At 45.9% G+C, this 20,777-nt stretch overlaps 1 protein-coding gene across 1 annotated transcript in view; it reads right to left on the bottom strand.

Annotated features, from left to right (window-relative positions):
- Positions 1-20,777, bottom strand: part of CNTNAP2 (contactin associated protein 2) — a 1,977,233-nt gene that overhangs the window by 132,329 nt on the left and 1,824,127 nt on the right. The window contains exon 20 of the mRNA XM_043589809.1: positions 16,104-16,237. Coding sequence (XP_043445744.1) covers positions 16,104-16,237 — 134 coding nt within the window. The remainder of the gene's footprint in view (positions 1-16,103; positions 16,238-20,777) is intronic.

Raw genomic sequence — 20,777 nt, 5'->3', positions numbered from 1 at the left:
GCAGTGATCTCTCTGTAAATGACAGGGCTTCTAATACCTTCTAACGCTAGGCAAGGACTTTTCATGCGATTTTATTGACCAGCCACCTTGTGAAGTGGGTCTGGAGGAAAGCTGAAGATGTACATAGAGACGTGCCCAGCTGGGTTCAAGGTGTTTCTACTCCTGTTTTGGAAATAAGACTGATAAAATAATCAGGGAATAATAGTATAAAACAATATATGAAAACTGAGTATAAAGTATTACCCAAATTCTAAGATGTCTGGTACTGAGAATAACTGCCATCATGGTTTAATACTGAACTTTGCAGAGTGGAGGCATTTTGAAGGAAGCATGCATCGCTAGGGGGTACTGAGGTAACCAGCCTCACTGGTTCTTAGGGTGTGTTCTGGAGAGAAATGGTAAATGACAATGGAAGGTAGCAAAGGGACACTAGATTATCCAGGGCTTTAAATGCCAGGGGGTAAAGTCTGGATTTGAGCCAAGCATGGCTGAGGTTATTCACTTATTTTTATTCTGATGTTACATCTCCCCCAACTTATTGTAGTTACCTGTAGCTACAATTTCTTTACTAGGAGGGAAAATTTGATGTTTTATGTCTGCCAAGCACCTGACTGATCTGGTCCTAGAAGTTTGGACCCTGTCTTGGGAAGAGTTGACTTCTTGTTGAACATAGTGGTGGGGAGACCTGGAGATGGGTGAGGAAGGAGGCAGGGAGCCAGGGGGAAGGAATCAGAGAGAAGAGAGTCCAGCACCGAGTGGGGTGAGGGATGTGAGAAAGCACTACAGAGGGATGATTGGTAAAGGGCCTGCTGAGGACACCAGTATCTAATGTGTAGCATTCAGCTGCCTGTTGTTCAAGACTTAATTCAATATGCTGTGTCCTCCTGCTCATGATGGGGAGACATCTAATGGGGGCTGCTGCGGAGTATATGCTTTGAATCGCTGTATGTGTTTGTATACCACAGAAGGTGCGAGCTTCATTTTGGTGGGTGTATTGTGGCTCAGATAGAGCATCCATAGAAGAGACTAGAGACAGAGAGGACCCCTGGAAATCCTGGGGGGAGGGGGGCGGACATTGGATTTCCATCAGGGATGGAAGGTTGATGGGAATTGTGAATCAAGGCAATCCGATTAAAGGCTGGAGACTGAGTCTGATATGGTGGCTAATGAATGTATCAGTCAAGCCTATATAATAAAACCAGAAAGATCCTCTGCACACAGAAGCCCAACATACGATACTCTTGTGTTGTCACATCAAGGTGCAGGGAGGGTGACGTGTCCTGAGGACAAGGAAGCTTTCCTTTGGGACCTCTCAAATCTCATGTTCCACATCCCTCACTTTGGATGGTCCCAATATGCACCCTTTATAATAAAACTGTTATCATAAATGTAGCACCTTCCTGAGTTCCATGAGTCATTCTACCAAGCGGTTCAGCCTGAGAAATTAGTGAATTTGTAGCCAGTTGGTCAGAAATGAGGGTGGCCTGGGACCCCTGAACTTGCAGCTGATGTCTGAGGCAAGGGCAGTCTTGTGGGGGACTGTGTTCTTAAGGTATGAATTTTGGTTCTGGAAGTCTTTGCAGAGGGTAAGCTAACAATAGGACAAGGATTAAAAATATATATGAATAGTTTAGAAGCTGTGGCAAAAATGAATGAGATTCAGACTTACTTAAAAAAAACAAGGTAGAGATTCAATGGAACATTCAAAGGGCTGAATTTAGGCTCAGAACAAGCATGGCAGGGAAAAGATGCCTCACCCAAACACTGCCGATCACATGGGTGTTCATGGAGGGTCTGTCAAGAAGTGGGTGGTGGTACCAGAGCTCAGTTCCAAAGGGTGAGACCACTCAGAATATGGATGTTTTGAAGATCAAGACAATCCGACCTTTGACTTTCTGGATGTGAAGTGTGGGAACAAGGGGGTGATATTCCAGTGATGTTCCCAGGTTTGAGACCTGAGCAGCTGGAAGGATGGGGTAGCCATTGAATCCCATTGGAAAGGCTACAGATGAGGCAGGTTGTGTGTGGGTGGCCCCCAAGGGGGTTAGACTTGGAAATATTGAGTTTGAAGGTTTGTTAGACGTCTAGTAGTTGGTTAGATGTGTGTGATGTCCGCGTGGTATGTGAATCTGGAACACGGGAAGAGGTTGGGGTTGGGATAGTGACTTGGGATGAAACCACCAAAAAGGTGAATAAAAACAGGAGAGAAGAAAGGACTACAGGCTGAGCTCAGAAGTTTGCCAACTGAGGGAGGCTAGGAGGGAGAGGAACCAGTAGAGGAGACCGAGCAGCAAGCCTAGCGATGTAGGAGGAAACAAGAACACGGCAATGTCCCCAAAGTTAGGGGATCACTTGTGTGGAATATTGCCCTACGGTGGAGACATGTGGGCGCTGAAAATTAGATTTAGTAGTGAGGAGGTCACTGGCCATCTTGAGGAGAGAAGTTCTAGCCAGTGGGCAAAAGCATGACTGAGAATCCGTATAAGAGAAAACAGAAGAAAAAATATTCACAATACATGCATCTGGCAATGGAATTGTACACTGAACATGTAAAAACCTCTTCTAACTCAGCAATAAGAAGGCAGATCTTTCAGGCACAAGAGATGTGAACGGACGCTTCACGAAAGATTTGCCAATGGTCAATGAGCACGTGAAAAGTTGCTCAACATCAGTGGTCACAAGGGACATGAGAACTGAGGCCAAGGTGAGGTAGCCCTGCACACCTGCTTCAAATGTAATTAAAAAGACTGGCAATGGCAAGCGCTGGTGAGTATGTGGGGCAACTGGAACTCTCTAGTTTTGCTGGAGGTCCCATAAAATAGAAAGCAAGTTAAACAGATACGTACCAGAGAGCTGTCAACTCTACTCCCATATTTACCCCAGAGAAATTTTTAAAAATGGCATACATATATATGCAAATGTTCGTAACAGGTTTGTTCATAATATTCCCCAACTGGAAATGATCCACCATTTTTCACCAAACAGTGAATGAACAAACAAATGATGGTATATTCATAAATGCAACACTTCCCAGCAATGACAATACAACTACAGATACAATAAGAAGAACGGATCTCAGAATCCTTACACCGAATAGAAGGAGCCAGAAATGAAAGATAACAGATGCTATGGTCCCATTCATATAAGATTATGGAACAGGTAAAATGAACACGTGGTTTTATAGAAACGGAAATAGAAATCTGATGAATGGTTGCTCGGGGCAGTTTCGGAGGAGATCGACAACAAAGGGGTGTGAGGGAACCTTCCAGGGTGTTGGAAATGTTCTCTATTTTGGCCATGGTCTTGGTTACCTGGGTGTGCACATCAAAACTCCTCAACTGGTGTACTTCACGTGTGCACATTGCATGGCATGCGATTCACACGTCAATAACGGTGACTCAGAATGGTGAGAAGCTTACCTGAAATGTGAGAATAGACCACTATCTCCAGTTTTATTGCCAAGAAAAATAAATAAATGAGGAGAGTGTGGTCAGGACAGAACTTTTTTTTTTTTAAGTTTATTTATTTATTTTTTGTGGGGGTGGGGGAGGGACAGAGAGAGGGACAGACAGAATCCCAAGCAGGCTCTGCGCTGTTAGCATACAGCCTGACAAGGGGCTTGATCCCACAAACCACGAGATCACGAACTGAGCCGAGATCAAGAGGTGGAAACTTAACTGACTAAGCCACCCAGGCGCCCTGAGGATAGGACTTTGTTTTAATGGAGAGAATTACTCATGTTTGTTTGATGATGGGAACGAGCCCATCATCAGGGGAGAAGGAAGACAGAAATGTCATAACAACGCCCTTGAGTAGGCAAGATGGGTTTTGTGGAAACATGGAGGTCTTGACTTTACACAGAGCTCTCGGGCAAACTTAACTTTCCTCTCTATTCTTTTCTGAACATTTCACAATAAATACACGTAAGCTTTTAATTAGAAAAACCTAATAGGTGGTTTTTAAATAAAGAAGAATAGAATGTTTCCCATATCTGCTGATGTCAGGCAGGGACAGGTAGTGATCCCAGGTTGCATCACAGGTTAGACACAATATGCCATCAGGAACCATTTTCATTCTAAAATCATCCTAACCAAACACTACTACTCAAGTTTGCAACGTACATTGTGGTTTCTGAGGAGGAGCTTGAAGAGGATGGGGATATTTGTCTTTGTTCTAGTATCTAGGGAAGGAGGTATGGAAAGGTGTTATCACACTTAGAGATGGGGAAACTGAGGCACCACGAGCTTTGGGTCTAATCCAAGTCCATGGCATCAGTCACAAATATTCAATTTAATACACATTACCTTGTGCAAGATACCATGCTAAGTGTTGTTTGAAAGAGAATTTCCTGACTCCCTGCGAGGCTAAGACTCCCTTTCCATCTAGCTAACTCTGTGTTTGTTATTTTTAAAGAAATAAAATGGTGTTTTCTATCATTGTCATTCTCCTGACCCAGGGAGAGAATGGCTTTCCTAAGTAAATGGCATTCGTCGAGCAATGATTCTTTGCCAGGTGATGTTTTAAAATACTGAGAGAAAATTTAAATGCTGTATGTGTAATCAGACTAATGTTAAGGGCTTTACCATTCTAAACGTATGCAATGAAACAGCGTTTTCATATTTATTGGATGGTCTGGTAGGTTTATAGCTTTGCTCAAATTGTGATTATGGAATGATTCTCATATGTGGGGTGTTTAAGTAAAGCAACCTCAGGTGCTCTGACTTTATTGATCCTTTTAATGCAGTGGCTTCAGTATTTAAATGAGTTTGAGTTTGTTTCTCTAATGGTCTTTCAATAAAGCTTAAGTTGACCTGGTTCCTTTGGTAATCATGACACTGTAATGGCAGAAAAAGACTAATAATAAAAATGAACTCATTTTCAGTGGTTGAAAAGGTTACATTTCTATTGATTTTAACTGTAATATAGTTAAAGTCCTTGATATTAAAAAAAAAAAAAAAACAACTCAGTAAACACATCCTTTTCAGTACAGAGGCTGCATCGATATTACTTTGCCGGTGGGTTTTGGCAGCAATAACGATATTCAGGATGGAGTCTAAAAATTGGCATTATCAGAGGACTGATCACCACATCCTTCAAACTCTGTTCCAGGTAAAAGAGTGAGAAGGGGCATGAAGAAAATCTTTACGTACGTACGGAGGGACTTCAGAATGTGGGGTAAATGCTACGGGTCTGGTGCTCAGTCTGCCGGCTTACAGAAGGCAGGAGAGCTCGGCTTTCTGAAAACACTAATGTCTTCTAATGCTATGCTTGGAGGCTGTTCCAAGGAGTAGAAAGTGGGGAGGGGTGGGAGAGTTAGCAGAGGTGGGGAGGAACGGGGCAGAGAAAAGACAAGGGGCTCACGTGTGGTGTGTGAGAAGAGAATTCGCCCCTCCCGTGACCCAGTTCCCCGTGTCATGCGTGTGTGTATGCGTGTGTGAGAAAGCTGTAACAAAGTGGACCGACGTGATTCTCAGCTTTCCTCTTCCTCCTCGGTGTCCCCATCATCAAGGCGGCATCTAACATCTCTTGAAGGTCGGCTCTAGGTCAGAGCCCACGTGAGGTAGTTTACACGTATCATCTCACTGAATCTGCTAACAACACTGTGGGCTGATACTCTGTGTCCATTTTACAGTGGAGGCCACTGAGGTACCGGGAGTAAGTTGCGATGCCTATGAGGATGCAGATCCTAAGAGGTACAGCCCAGAGGTCTGTGGGATTCAAAGTCGAAGCTTCTCCCCTGTGCCGGCCTGGACCCTGTGCCATCGCAAGGCTAGCCTGGCACGATGCCCCCGGTGTGGGCACAGAACATTGGGAAGGAGTGGAGAGCAGGGTCACCCCAGTGTCGCTTCCGCCATCTGTCCGCCCCTCCCCCCATTTTTACTACATCTCCGTTTATGGATCTTCTGACTGATAAGACCCCAGCCCCCTTGGCCTCCATCTCTGGGAGCAAGACAGGTTTTCAGAGCTGGTGCAGATGCTGGAGGCCACAGGAACGTGTCAACTCTTCCTCTGCTGCTCCCCACTGCTCCCCACTCTGCATTTGTAGTGTTTGGCTACAGGGGTTAAACCCACAAGCTCAGGATGGAAGCCACACGCCCCGAAATATCCAGATTCTGATGTCATTTCCCCCGGGGATATCAGGAGCCGGGCTGGTAGATGGGCTCATTTCTTCTGCTGGTGGCCCTGGGTGACAGTTTCAGGAGGGACGCTGGACCAAGAGACAGCCTTTTGCTCAGTGGGATGAAGAGAATATTCCTTCTCCTGCTTCTCCTTTCTTTAAAAAAAAATTTTTTTTTTTTTACATTTATTTAGTTTTTTGAGAGACATAGAGCACAAGTTGGGGAGGGGCAGAGAGAGAGAGGGAGACACAGAATCTGAAGCAGGCTCCAGGCCCCGAGTTGTCAGCACAGGGCCCGACGCGGGGCTCGAACTCACGAGCGGTGAGATCTTGACCTGAGCCCAAGGCGGACGCCCAACCGACTGAGCCACCCAGGTGCCCCGCTTCTCCTTCCTTGACCTTCACTTGTGAACTACCGGCCGGGACCCTCTCTACCCACCAAGTTTCTGTGCTGCCGTCCCCTCCAACATTTGGAGCAGAGTGTTTCGTGTCAGACACGTTAGGATGGGCGCTGGCTGGTTCTTTCTGTCCATCACGTGGCGGCCGAGGGGAGAATGCGCATCAGACACGCCCCAGAAATAAGAAGAATCAACCGGGCGCACGGTGGGGCTCACAACCCTTGTTCCTTACATACTCGGCTCATTCGTACGCTCAGTCACTCAGCAAACCCCTCCTGGGACTCTCCAGGGTCAGAGGCTCAGGGGCACAGCCGTGACATGGTGCAAACAGGAGCAAAATCCCTGGGTTGTACCCTCTGAACACGACGGCACGCTTCCGTTTGTGGGAGCAACACCGCTGCCATCCGGGATTTCATAGCAGAGACGAATGACCCGCGCTCGCACCCAGGACGCTGGAGCCTTTGTAGAAACTGGCCTCCGGGCTCCTTGCCCAAGTTCAGCACTGGTTATGGCTCATGACCGCTAGAGGGCATCTTAACACAGGCTCAGCACCCGCGGCAGGCCCCACGGTCCACCAAAATCTCCCGCTCACGCCCCGGGGGGCTCTCTTCCCTCTCCTGAGCCCGGGGGCGGCCACCGCAGAGCCCTTGGGAACCTCAGACCGCACGGCGGGATGCATTTGTTTTCCAGAAAGGAGACACACTTCCAGGAGATAAAAACCTGCGACCCGTGCACGGGGAAACAACGAGCTCAGCCTATTGTACTGAAAAGTAGCTTCGAGAATCACAATCCTGGAGAGTGATTTCGGCGCCCTGCAGACGGATGCAACAATACGATGCCTCCCAGACTGGACTTGAGTCGGCCCGCCAGACAAAAGAGAAATCCAGGAACCGCATCTTCTTTCTTGGGGGATGATTTATGTACTTGGTGGGCTTGGTGGGGGAGGGAGACGAAGTCTCCTCCAGCCTTGGGTTGACAAGCGTTGCTGCGTTCTGGAGAAGGAGAGAAGACTGACATCGCAAGCCCTACACCACCTCAGAAATTGCATTGCAACCGCTTTCCCGCTGAGCTGTAAGAAATGGAAAGCGGAGTAAACACATTTCTTTCTGGAGCGCAGGAGTGGAGGTCCTGTCTAGCCCCGGAGTGCATAATTCATTTGCAGATGAAATTGCTTTGGAGAAGAAATGAAAAACTTGAAAGTGTTGACATATTCATTATGAGTCTTTTTCTGTTTCAGATCAGATGAGCTGGATGGGTTGAACTCACTATTTTTTTTTCCCTTCCTCTGTGTAACTTTTATGGATTGCAAAAGAGCAAATACTGAATCCCTGCAGTAGAAGATAAGATAATGTGGTCCCTGTGTACCCCCTTCCCCCTGCCCCCCGAAAACCTTGAAGGAACAGCTCAGATACCTTTGTGAGTCTCCTCTGATCTACTCCCTCCCACCCCCGGGATGATCAATTTCCCCCCTTTTCTGAGCTTCCTCCGAGGGAGCTTAGGCTTCAATTGGCCCTTGGTTCATGTCTGTGTGATTGATGGCCTTTTCTGCTAGACTGTGGCTCACGGAGGCAGAAGCACATGTGCCCACTGGGAACACTCGTACTTACTCCCTGGGTTGAACTGCAAACCAGAACGGGAGCCTTGATCCTCTAGGCCCTGTTGATAATGACCTGACAGCTGCTTTCTTACCAGTTTTGCTTTTAAGAAAGAGGAGGGAACTGGGAAGGAAGCACTTGCTGGGCAACAGACTACGCTTGAGGTTTTCATTGAATGCACACACTCCCATTAAGCTAGGCGGCCTTATTCCCATTTCACAGATGAGGAAACAGTTCCATCGCTTGCCGGAGAACACGGTGCTACGAAATGGACGAGCTTGGCAAGAAGGCCTCCTTTTTATTCATGTCTTAGTAACGGCCTCTGAATGTGGCAATCCCAGTCCACGGGGGTCTCTGCTTAGACCCACACCCTCCCCGAAGGGAAGTCTTGCCCTTACGTGCCATGTCCTTGTTACCGGCCCCAACTGCTACTGCCCTCTGCTGCTACATCGCCTTTCTCCCACTTGCACACTGTTGGAGAGGCCAACTCGTTAAAGTCTCTTCTGGACGAGAAGGAGGTAGACTAGGTTCCTCCTCTCTGCAGAAATGATATGACTGTGAACACAGCTCTTCTCTCCTCCCGGGACAGAAGCCCCTTGAGGGTAAAAGACGCGCTTTGTCCTCAAGTTCGTTTTGAATGAAGTCGGGCTACTTCGGGGTTGCCCTTCACATTAGCGAGTAGCCTCACGGATGGTGTTGATGACCAGCTGACTTTATCGACGTCAGGAGTGTTTGCTCTTCGGAACTTTCCTGTCATGTGGTGGACATGCGTAAGAGAGTAACGCCAACTGGACGTCACTGTGTGACGTTCTTGGCGATCCTCGGACGGTTTTCAGTATACGAAAAGTGCCTTGTTGATGGAATAGTCCAGCACCATCTTGAGAACACTGCCCTTCAGCAGAATCTTCATCATACATCCTCAACTGCATCCTTAAATCCAGTGCTCACCCCTCTACGTATAGAGACAGTGTCCGTTAGAGGCCGCGAGTTGCTCTGAAGGCACCGGCAGGGGGAGGAATCGTAGGTCCCGAGAGCTGGGCATCTTCTCCTTATGGGAGACACTTCACCAAACAGTCCTACTCTTTATTTATTTTTTTGATGTTTATTTTTGAGAGAGAGAGAGACAGAGCATGAGCGGGGGAGGGTCAGAGAGAGAAGGAGACGGAGAATCCAAAACAGGCTCCAGGCTCCGAGCTGTCAGCACAGAGCCTGACTCAGGGCTCGAGCCCACAAACCACGAGATCATGCCCGGTGCTGAAGCCAGACGCTCAACTGACTCAGCCACCCAGGAGCCCCCCGCGACCCCCCCCCCCAACAGTCCTACTCTCTATTCTGAACTAAATAAGGAAAATGTGTTGAAACACCTTTCCAAGGGCCAAGGACTCCTCTAGCCCCCGCCCCCAACCAAATTATAAAAAGCTAATGAGGTCATGAGGTTTTTGATGTGTGACTCAGTTGTGCATAGGCTCTTCTGGAAACACCGAAAACAAAACAAAACTAAAACAAACTCTGAGTCACACACAGGCCAAATGAAAGGGCAAGTTTCCAGTGTATCTATCCTTCTCCCTTCTCTTCCCAGATATCGTCTATGGAATGAAACCACTGTAATGATATCACTAACTAATAAAATATTGACCTCTGCCCTCCACCAAATTAAACATAAGTCAGTGTTCCACTGAAGTGGAAAGTGAAGTAAGTAATATATTTGCCAGACTCCCAACAGAGAGCGACTGGATGGCTAATGGCACTTCTGGGAGGGAAGGACCGGAGGACTTTGTAGGTTCACCATCATTCCTGCCGATACCCCCTTCTGTCGAGCATGCCGGTGGTGTGAAGATTCTGCACATCCAAGGCTGTGAGTTCATCAGGCCGAGGACATAAACACTAAATAGGCCAAAGGCAAGAAGTTACAGTAAATGTAATTTCAAGAGTGGGGCCCTACGCTGGGTCAGCTTCCTTTATTTGTTCTGACATCCCCCCAAAAGATTTCATGTTTCCAAACAGCAGGATTTTCTTTACTAAAGGCTTGAACAGCCGCGGACGTTCAAATTTTCAGGAGTGTTTACATCCGTATACTTTTTCTTTTTTTTTTTAATATTTTTTTCAACGTTTATTTATTTTTGGGACAGAGAGAGACAGAGCATGAACGGAGGAGGGGCAGAGAGAGGGAGACACAGAATCGGAAACGGGCTCCAGGCTCTGAGCCATCAACCCAGAGCCTGACGCAGGGCTCGAACTCACGGACCGCAAGATCATGACCTGGCTGAAGTCGGACGCTTAACCGACTGCGCCACCCAGGCGCCCCATACATCTGTATACTTTTGAGGACTGTTCTCCATTCTCAGAAAGTTCAAGGGTAAAAAGGCACACGTTTTTAAGTGACTTATCTCAGCGGTGGGGTCTAAGTCCAGTCCAGGCTCCACGTTACCAAAGGAAAGGACACTATGATGTAAGTACACGAGGTAATGTTCACACCAACTTGAAGAGCGGATCTGGAATTCTTCAGAACACTGGTCCTGAAGTTGGGCTGCTGAATTCTTTGTCACACAGGACCGTTATGGTTTTATGGTCCTCCAAGTGGGTCATTGAGTTACTTCTCATTTTACGGCTAATAAAACTGCTCTAAAGTTTTTTTGTTGTTGTTTTTGCCATCTACTTGATTGATAGATGGATTGATTTTCCCCTATAAAAAGCTGTATATGATGAATATATCCAACTTGATGAGTTTGGAGACAAGCATACATCTGTGAAACCACAACCCCAATCTATAAATTCTTGTAGTTATAGCAGCTAAGGTAGCCGGAGCTAAGGCAGAAGTTGGTGTGGCCATAACAGAAAGCTAAGCTCGGGATCATTAGCACAAGAATGGACGTCAGAGGCTGGAAAGATGGAAAACAACGGTATGAGATAAAATAGTGTTTAAGACGGTCACCTCATGTAACCCGGAAGGCAGACTTAAGTGCCTGTGACCTGTAGCTCTGGGAAAAGTGTTTCAAAAGAGCCAGAACGGTCCTGGGTATCAGTTGTTTCCTGCTGCCTAAGTCAAAGACGAGGTGGGTTCAGAACAGAATTGGCTGGTTTCCAAACATCAGTGAAAGGGAATAGACAAAAGTGCAAAACTTTAGAGGCTTGCATCAGGGAATAAGAAATCAACTGCAAGGAGATTTGACCAACAAAGGCACATTCGGGTTCCTCCGCTCCGCAAACTGGCTTAGCTCCGTGGGTGAAGGTAAAACCTGGAGTCTCAACTGCCCGCCCATGCCTTTTGTTTCAGACGGCCACAAGAGAGCTGTCGTGACCTTGAGAGAGAGGCATGGGAGCAAATGAGTACATATGTCCAAGCTTTATGTCCAGGAAAGGATGTACGGTTTACTACTGGCACATGAAACTGACAGGAGGCACACAGATCGGAAGCCGGCTCAGGTTTTAGAGGAATCGTATTGGCAAAGGAACCAATACAGTTGGTCTACAACAGACTCGTAAGTGTAAAACAGCCCTCAGTGTGACTGACGCTTGCAGGGCATGGACCCTCGAGGACCCTTCCCTTGCAGGAAATGCAATGCTTCAATGCACGCATTATCTGCAACCCTCAATTCAGAGGTGGCCACCGCCGATGATGGACAAGGCAGAGTGTCCCAGAGGACAGAGCCATGGAGGGCCACACAAATAATGGACAGAGATTTGGTTTAGTCAAGAACTACTTCCAATGCCAAAGGGATGGGAGGGGAGGGACGGTGGGGGCGGGTCCTTAGAGCACCCGCCTAGCACAATTCCATCACTACGAGGGGCCACAGGACTTTGCTTTTCTAAAACTATAGAAGACAGACTTCCATTGGGTTAAACCACTGAGACTTTAGGGTTAATTTGCAGTGGCAACTGGGGCTGTCCTAACATTTGTATCTTTTTCTTTGTCCCTAGCATTTAGCACACACTGTTGCCCTTGAGTATACTTCTCTGACCCTTTTTAGGATGCATATTCAATATGTAGCTCCAGGGATGAGCACTGGGTGTTGTATGGAAACCAATTTGACAATAAATTTCATATATTGAAAAAAAAATGTAGCTCCACTGTCAGCTGCTTTTTACGTAATTTGGTTGAAGTTCTGATTAATAGCAGTCAAAAATTAGCATCTTTATTTTATTTTAAAAGTGATTTTTTTTTGGGGGGGGAACATTTATTTTGAAAATTCCTGATGAAAACAACTGAAGTCACATGCTCTCTGCGGCACAAAAATTTCGGGACCTAATCATCGTTTGCTCTTGAGGGCTTGGGAGTTATTTTTTTAAGAAAGTCCTTAATTTTCCTGGCGGGAGAAATCTGTTAGCCTCTTCTTGGCAAAGATGGGATGGCCCTCCAGTTAGATGAAAGCCAAAATGAACATGACATCCTTACCATCTGTTCATTTGGTTTGTGGAGAATACAGACTCTGAGTATCTATGCCAGAGAATATATCCCTGAGCTCTGTCTCTATTGTCTAACTTCCATCAAAGCTCCTAAATATGTGATAGTTATTTTAAGAACAGGGAGTTTATTCATTTTTTTTGGAGCTAGTTTGACCCCTGGGATCAGGCCAGAGTATCATATAGGCCCCTTGCCCCCTTCGTGGGCCCGTCACCCCCTCCACCCCCGGAACTGTTTGCACCAAAATCCGTTTTTAAGTTATGCTCATCGAGTGATGCTACATCAAACAGCCCTGTGAAAAACACATCTGTTGCAGGAATGCTTCTGAAGGCCTTGCCCACTGCCTTCCTCAGGGCTCACTATCTAACGAGGAGGACCCAGGGCCTCGATTATCACTGCATTAAAGAAAAAAAAAAACAAACTCTGAAGAGAGAGAGCAAAATGCCAAAATTTGTAGCGTTCGGCTGATAGACACAGAGGCGCGTGTTTTATTAGTCTCTGTGGTTGTGCATACTTTTGAACTATTTTGTAACAGTAATAATAACTATTGTTATTGTTATAAACCCACTCAGTTTCTTACCGGCCAGAGGTAGCTGCCAGGCTACCTCACGGAACCACGCGCTCATGACCCGAGCAGAAACCAAGAGTCGGATGCTTAACCTACTGAGCCACCCAGGCACCTCCGGAGCAGCTTTTTATGCCAATAAATATAACTCATGACATGCAAATATATGTATGTGTGTGTGTGTGTGTGTGTGTGTGTATGCATATGCTTTTGTGACATGCTTCAATCCTCTATTTTGTTGTACAGACTGCCTGTGAACCACCTTACCTCCCTCATGGAACGGGATGAGGGATGAAAGGAAGGGGAGGAAGAAGAGACAAAGCTGTGGACATCAGGAAGGAAGGAAAGCGAGAAGAAAGGCTTTGTAACACAAGACTTTGAAATTATTCCTTGTAATGTTTTCGGTTCTTGGGTTCCTCTAATTGGCATGCATTTTCATCACCTACACTACTTTTTCAGGTGCTCTCTGCCTGCCCGGGGTTTGTTTTACATCTTGACTGGCCGTAAGCCTTCAGCTATTATCCCCGGTGCAACTGTGAGTTTTCGTAAATGATGCCACTTGAGGGTTGTCACGGGTTCTGGCTCACTCCCGGGTCTGATGACTCCTAGAGTCAGCTCCTCATTATCTATGTAGAGATGGGGCACTTTGTGTTCTGGCAGCAAATGTTTCATCCAAGGTCAATTTCCCTCCAGGGCTCAGCACCATTTCAGACAGTATGTGCTCAGGGAATGCAAATTAATTTAATGTTAGCTTTAGCCAAACCCAGCTAGGAAAGCAAACCTGCTTTCAAAAACACCATAAACACGGATAAACATCATTGGAATTATGTGCTGTTTGTGCGTGTGTGAACGTATAAAATTTCGCCTTAATTCCAAAGGCATAGCGTTTTTATATTCCTGTTTGAATTAGCCTTAGTTTTGTTCTTTGATGAGAAGTGCGTTTTAATTTGAAATTATTCAAATATCTTTGTCATTATATTCTGTTACAACTGGGGGCTCTCAGAATGGGTTGAAGTTACTTGGGTTGCATGTTTTTCTTTGATTATAAAAATGCAACGCGTACCAAAAGCACGCAGCACATGCTTACAAGAGAAAACGAGGAAATACAGAAAACTCTAGAGGAAATGAAACCATTTGTAATCCCTTCATACAGAAATGATCATGATGAACATTTTCCTATAGCTCTCCGACACTTTCTTAAGGTTGTAGAAGTTCTCAAGGTGGATTTGTAGAGCGCTTCCAGAAAAACAAAAAAAAAGAAAAGGTATTTTCTAGAGTTCTAAAGGTATCCTTGGATTTACCAGCATGGTCCATGAGGCCTCCCTGTCTGACCTACTTTTCTTTAAGGAGAAGCCGTATCTTTTTTTTTTTTTCTGGCCATCATCCTAAACTTTATGTTCCATCAGAGCTGGGCTGGAGAGACTGGGCTGAGAAAGACCAGAGCACTCAGGGACCACAAGGTCTTGCCTAGTTGAGTTCAAGTGCATTGGGGCATCTGGCTTTCTAAACACATCCAGAAGTCTCAGTGCTATGGCCTTGCCCTACGTGCCAGGAAGAGGGAGCGGAGGGGTCCCTGTCACCCTGGTTACAAGTCTATGCTGTTCCTACCCTCAAAGTGTTGTGTGGCCAATGTTTTCACACCTCTTAGGTCTCTTTTTCTTTCTGGAACTGGGCTCCTATTCTTTTTTTTTAAAATTTTTACTTTTTTATTAAAAAATTTTTTTAAATGTTTATTTATTTTTGAGGGAGAGGGAGAGACAGAGCATGAGCAGGGGAGGACAGAGAGAATGGGAGACGCAGATCTGAAGCAGGCTCCAGCCTCTGAGCTGTCAGCACAGAGCCTGACGCGGGGCTGGAACTCCCGAACCGTGACATCATGACCTGAGCGGAAGCCGGACGCTTAACCGACTGAGCCACCCAGGTGCCCCTGCAGCTTCTGATATGAGCCAGGCACTGAGCTCACCTTTTTGACACGTACTTGATGGATCGTACAGTAAACTCTAACTGCACGTTGTCATTTTCCTAGGAAAGACCCGTCCTTAACACACCCTCCAGCATTTACTGCTAAAGGCCAAGCATAAACTCCATATCAAGTTATGAATTTGACATCCACCACTGCTCAGAAAGACACAGGGCTGGTCGTGCCTTTTCTCTGCAGCCTGAACTTCCCCCAGCAACCAGCCGGATCCGAATGCGGTCTGAGTGGCGGCTGAGCCCCTGCCAAATGACACTCCACTCTGCTGACAAAACAGTGTCCCCCTGCGGTTCTTCTTCCTGACAGGTATCTATTTTGAACTCCTTCTAGAGAATGCAGTGACAGTTCCCATCCTTGATCTTTCTGGCTTCGTTCCCAGGGAGACCTCCTCATGCTATGTTTTATTCATGGTGTCTCCCAGGCTGGTTTCTCCATTGTTAAAAATCAGTGGTGGGGGCAGGGACAATCAATGAACCTGAAATAAAATTTGACTGTCGTAACAACACCAGCCCTTTGTGTGTTCAGAGCCAACAACCAGAGTCTGAGATTTCGGGGAAGGTCTGTGTTTTGAAGATTTTTAAGGCAAAGCATCCAAAGAAGAAGAAGAAGAAGAAAACAACCACAACAACCAACGTTATTCATATTGTGTCAGAGTAGTGAAGGAAGTAGGTCAGATAAACCGAAATAACCTTCGCTGGGAAACATGATGAGCTTCAGGCATCTGACAACATGGAGAAAAACAATGGCATGATAGATAAAAACAGGAGACTGATAGATGTGTGAGTCTGAGAGTTACAAAGAATATACATAGCAAACGTTTCTTCTACCTCCTCCCTAAGAAATGTCTGCGCCATCAACTCTGTCACTGACTCTCCTTTAATAAACGACATTTCTTTCTCCCTCGCTAGTTAGGGGTTTGTAGGAGAAGGTATAGTACGGGTCTCTTCCGCCTGCCCCAACCACCCAAAACGAAACCAGCATCCACGTAGAACAGCGCGTAGAGATTATAATACTCTAAGACGTACAGCTGACACGGACACACATGGATACCTTGAGAATTATGGTCCTCTCGTGACGGGTGATGTTGACACTGTGGGGCTGTCCATTGGCCATGTTCCTGTGGTCTACATCAATGTTATATGGCTGTCTGGTTCCGCCCAGGTTGTACTGAATCTGTAGGCTTCCTATATAAGGAAAAGAAAAAAACTCTGTAAGTTCTGGCGTCAGGTGTCACTTTCAGGTCACTTCCTCTCAGATTTGCACCCTTCGCTGTCCTCCAGTTCCGCTTCCGTTCTGAGTTCTGACACACCAGCTCAGTGGTACACCAGACCGTAAGGGTTGAGGGCACCAGCCGCACAAGAGTTTACCAGTCTCACAACAGTGAGCTCTCAGGGACTGTCATCTCAAAGTTGAAGCAGCAAATGGTGTAAATGATCCAATCTGGAACTGTGCCTGGGAAGGAGAATGAGAACGTATACAATATAGGACCGTGGAGACGCCTGTAGACTGAAAAAGCACTACGTGAAATACAACGTGAGCGCAGGACGCAGGGATGGGCTCACGCCATCGGCGAAGTGTGACATTTGGCATATAAAAGAATCATGAGCATACAATATTAAAAATAAACATAATTTACGAAAGATAACCATGTGGGATATTGGGGGGCTTCGCTGAGACCAAGAAAACGAAGCGATGCGTTTTATTCTAGGTTAGGGATGGCATTCCGAACGCAAATGAAATGAAATGAAATGAAATGATGGCATTCCGAACGCAAATCAAAGGAAAGATGGGCTTCCCGGGCCCCCCAAGCCTTACTCCTCCTAAGTTCTGGCTCATTTCACCTCAACACGTTATTCTTTTCTCCTCTCCGTCTTGCTTCTCCCCGGTGATGACAGACAATATTCAAAAAGAGAAATATAGTATTCTAGATCCTGCTGTTAATTAATCCGCACTGCAAACATAACTTGTATTTATTTATGATTTTTACAGGCATCAATTTTTTATCTCATTTTTTTTTTTTTTTTTTAAATTTTTTTTTTTCAACATTTATTCATTTCTGCGACAGAGAGAGACAGAGCATGAACAGGGGAGGGGCAGAGAGAGAGGGAGACACAGAATCGGAAACAGGCTCCAGGCTCTGAGCCATCAGCCCAGAGCCTGACGTGGGGCTCGAACTCCCAGACCGCGAGATCGTGACCTGGCTGAAGTCGGACGCCCAACCGACTACGCCACCCAGGCGCCCCTATCTCATTTTTAACTCAAATTGGAATCTTCACGTTAGTAGCTTTCGACATCCCATCGCTTAAAGACAGGGCCGGCAATCTGGCCAGAGTGACCAGCTGTAAATCATCTCACAGGGTCTTTGTGACCTACCTACCAGAGGAACAAAACTGATACCCTGATCTTCAAGTTGTGAAATAAAACATGATGATGAAAACTTAGAAAGTAAACAGCAAGAAGAAAATAAATAACGGAAAGTCACCAGAAATTCCACCATCCAGGGATAGCTACTCTAAATATTTTGCGGGATCTTTTCGCAGAAATCGATCGTGCCCTTCCATATCCGTACGTTCATACATAAGTGCAATAGTTTCTAAACACTGCCCTCCCTTATTTAGGCATCGTAGCATTACAGGTGTCGTTTAAATACTGCACTGTGTTCCTGGGACTGAAAGCAGCATTCATTAGATTAATTGAGAATTAATTGTATTTCCTAATTTTGCCTTCTGGTCCAATTTGACAAACCTTCCGTAGTTCTATGTTTTACCTTAGTATTTTATCCTAGGTTTGTTTGCTTCGAGCGTTTCAACCAAGCTGTTGATTTTCACCTCCTAAGTGTGTTTCACTCACTCTCTCCATCTCGGGGAAGCACAAGCACCTCCCGGCACCAGAGTGCCCGTGTGGACCCTGGCCAATGCAGATGAGCTGACCTGTCTCTGTGCCTTGGTGCTGGCCACGTGACATCAGGGACCCGATGGCCACCACCCGGACTTCACCTGCATCGTCTTCTAACTGCATCACCTGATCTGAATCAGTTTCTCCTTTTTTTAAAAAATTTTTTTTAAATGTTTATTTATTATTGAGAGCTAGACAGAGACAGAGCATGAGCAGGGGAGGGGCAGAGAGAGAAGGAGGCACAGAATCCGAAGCGGGCTCCAGGCTCCGAGCCATCAGAGCTCGACGCGGGGCTGGAACTCACAGACCGCGAGATCATGACCTGAGCCAAAGTTGGACGCTCAACCGACTGAGCCCCCCAGGAGCCCTGTGAATCAGTTTCTCCTTAACAATGAGCCCTCCTGGCCTCACTTCATTGTGAGGTGGGTCCTCTCTTTCTCCGTGCTTCCTCTCCCTACCAATCCCAGGAAAGGAGAGGTCTTACTGGCACTTCGAACACAACATATGCAAAACCAGATGTTGATCTTCGCCTCCCCCCCAAAGTATCCCATCTCCATTTTCCACCTACTTCAGGTTATTTAAACTTGAGGTTATTATCAAAAGCCCTGCTCTCCCTCTTCCCGCTATATTAAACGCAAGATCTGTCAGCAAATCTCCTTGGCTCTATCTTTATTAATTTTTATTATTCTTTTTAGTGTTTACTTATTTATTTTGAGAGAGAGAGAGAGAGAGAGAGATCAGGGGAGGGGCAGAGAGAGAGGGAGAGAGAGAATTCCAAGCAGGCTCCACACCGTCTGCACAGCACCTGACGCGGGGCTCGAACTCACGAACTGTGAGATAAGGACGCGAGCCGAAATCAAGGGTCGGACGCTCTGCTGACTGAGCCACCCAGGCGCCCTGGCTCTATCTTTAAAATACACCCTGACACTTATTTTTCATCACCTCCGTTTCCACTCCCTGGACCACACCACCAGCATCATTTGCCTGGATTACGGTACTCACCTGCATTCTAACAAACCTCCCTGCTTCCACCATTCCTCCACCTGTCCTACCCCAACCGGGCTCTGCCCCCACCGACCCAGGCCCTTCTGAGAGGGCAGTCAGAGGGATCCTCTGCTCAGGACCCTCCATGGCTTCCAATCTCACTCAAAGTAAAAAAACCAGTCTTCATCATGGCTCACCAGGCCCTGCATGGGCCTTCTCCTATAAGATCGAAGATAATCTCTTATTCTCCTCTTTGCTACTCCTCACCAGTCCACATTAGCCTCCTTGCTATTTCCTCAGAAGCCAGCATGTTCCTGCCTCAGGACCCTTGCGCTGGTTGGCTCTTCTGTCCCGGATGCTCACTCATTCCCAGTTATCTGCATGGCTGACCCCTCCCCCCCTTTAGGTCTTTGCTCACATGTTGCCTTCTCAGTGATTATTTCTGTGAGTTCCTCATTAAAAGAAGAATTTACCCACTTCTTTTCCTTGGGCAGGCCTTCCCTTTTCTGCCTTAGTTTTTCCTCATGAGAGTACAAATCTTTGTTTCTATTCTCTATACTTTCTTCCCAATTTCCAGAATAACGTCTGATACTTAGTAGGTGCTGAAAAAATGTTTGCTGAATGAATGAATGATGGTCTCCCTGCTTCTGTGTTTTTTTCTTTTGCAGAAAGATTTCTTCAAAATGCATAAATGAGGGTCACCTGGGTGGCTCAGTCAGTTGGGCATCTGACTCTTGATTTCGGCTCAGGCCATGATCTCTTGGTTTGTGGGATCGAGCCCCATGTCAGGCTCTGTGCTGAAGGATCCTCTCCTTCCCTCTCTGCCTCTCCCCTGCTTGTGCTGTCTCTCAAAATAAATAAAGAAACATTTTGAAAAATGCATAATTGAGGGGTGCCTGGGTGGCTCATTTGATTAAGCATCTGACTCTTGGTCTCAGCTCAGGTCTTGATCTCAGGGTCATGAGTTCAAGCCCTGAGTTCAAGACCTACTTAGAAAAAACCAAACACAAACAAAAACAAAGTGCATCATGGACTATTTCACTGGTCCACTAAAAACTCTTCAAAGCCTTCCAGTTGCTCATAGGATGAAGAGATACATTCTAAGTACAGTGTATGATGCCCTGTCTGATCTGAGTTCTGTCTGTTATTTTCAAATGATGCCATTTACTCTGTCACATTTTACATTTCAGCTACCTTGGACTTCTGTTATCCCCTAGAAAATACAATTCTCCTTTCTACCCCAGGACCTTTGGATACGCTGCTCCCTTTTCCTGAGCTGCTTCTCTCCGCACCCTTCAGTGTTTTATTTTTATTTTTTATTTTTTTCCTTTCCCCTAATAGCATTACAAACAATCTATTATTTGGGACCGGACAGGAAGTGATTAGACAGTTGTTTGGTTACATGCAGAAAAACAAGTTGATTGCCTTGAGTGTTGACTCCCTACTTCTCGTGCGTGGACCCTGTATAATCACAGCCAGTTTTCTCAAATACACAGCTGTATTCATTCATCATTTATTTATTCATTTCTTCAGAACACATTTGTCCAGTGCCCATGAAAAGCGCTGCTGAATCCAATTTTTTCCTCTTTTCTGCCTTTCTTTCTTTGCAAATATGATTTAAAATTTTGGTAACTGCCTCACTTAATGGCAACTGAAATGATTTGCTTTGAGAAAACAGACGATTTGGAACGTTAAATTTATACGTAGCGGATATCCATAAACAGGAATGGCAATATTCTTGAATAATAAAATTTAAGCGATATATTTATTCCTTTCAAATAATAGTACAAGAGGACCGCTAAATGATGGGAGGGAGAATATTAATATTTGCCATTAATATAAAAT

Source organism: Prionailurus bengalensis, chromosome A2 (genome assembly GCF_016509475.1).
Source record: "Prionailurus bengalensis isolate Pbe53 chromosome A2, Fcat_Pben_1.1_paternal_pri, whole genome shotgun sequence".
NCBI lineage: Eukaryota > Metazoa > Chordata > Mammalia > Carnivora > Felidae > Prionailurus > Prionailurus bengalensis.
Note: the sequence above shows the minus strand (reverse complement) of the source record. Positions and strands in the feature narration are given on the sequence as shown.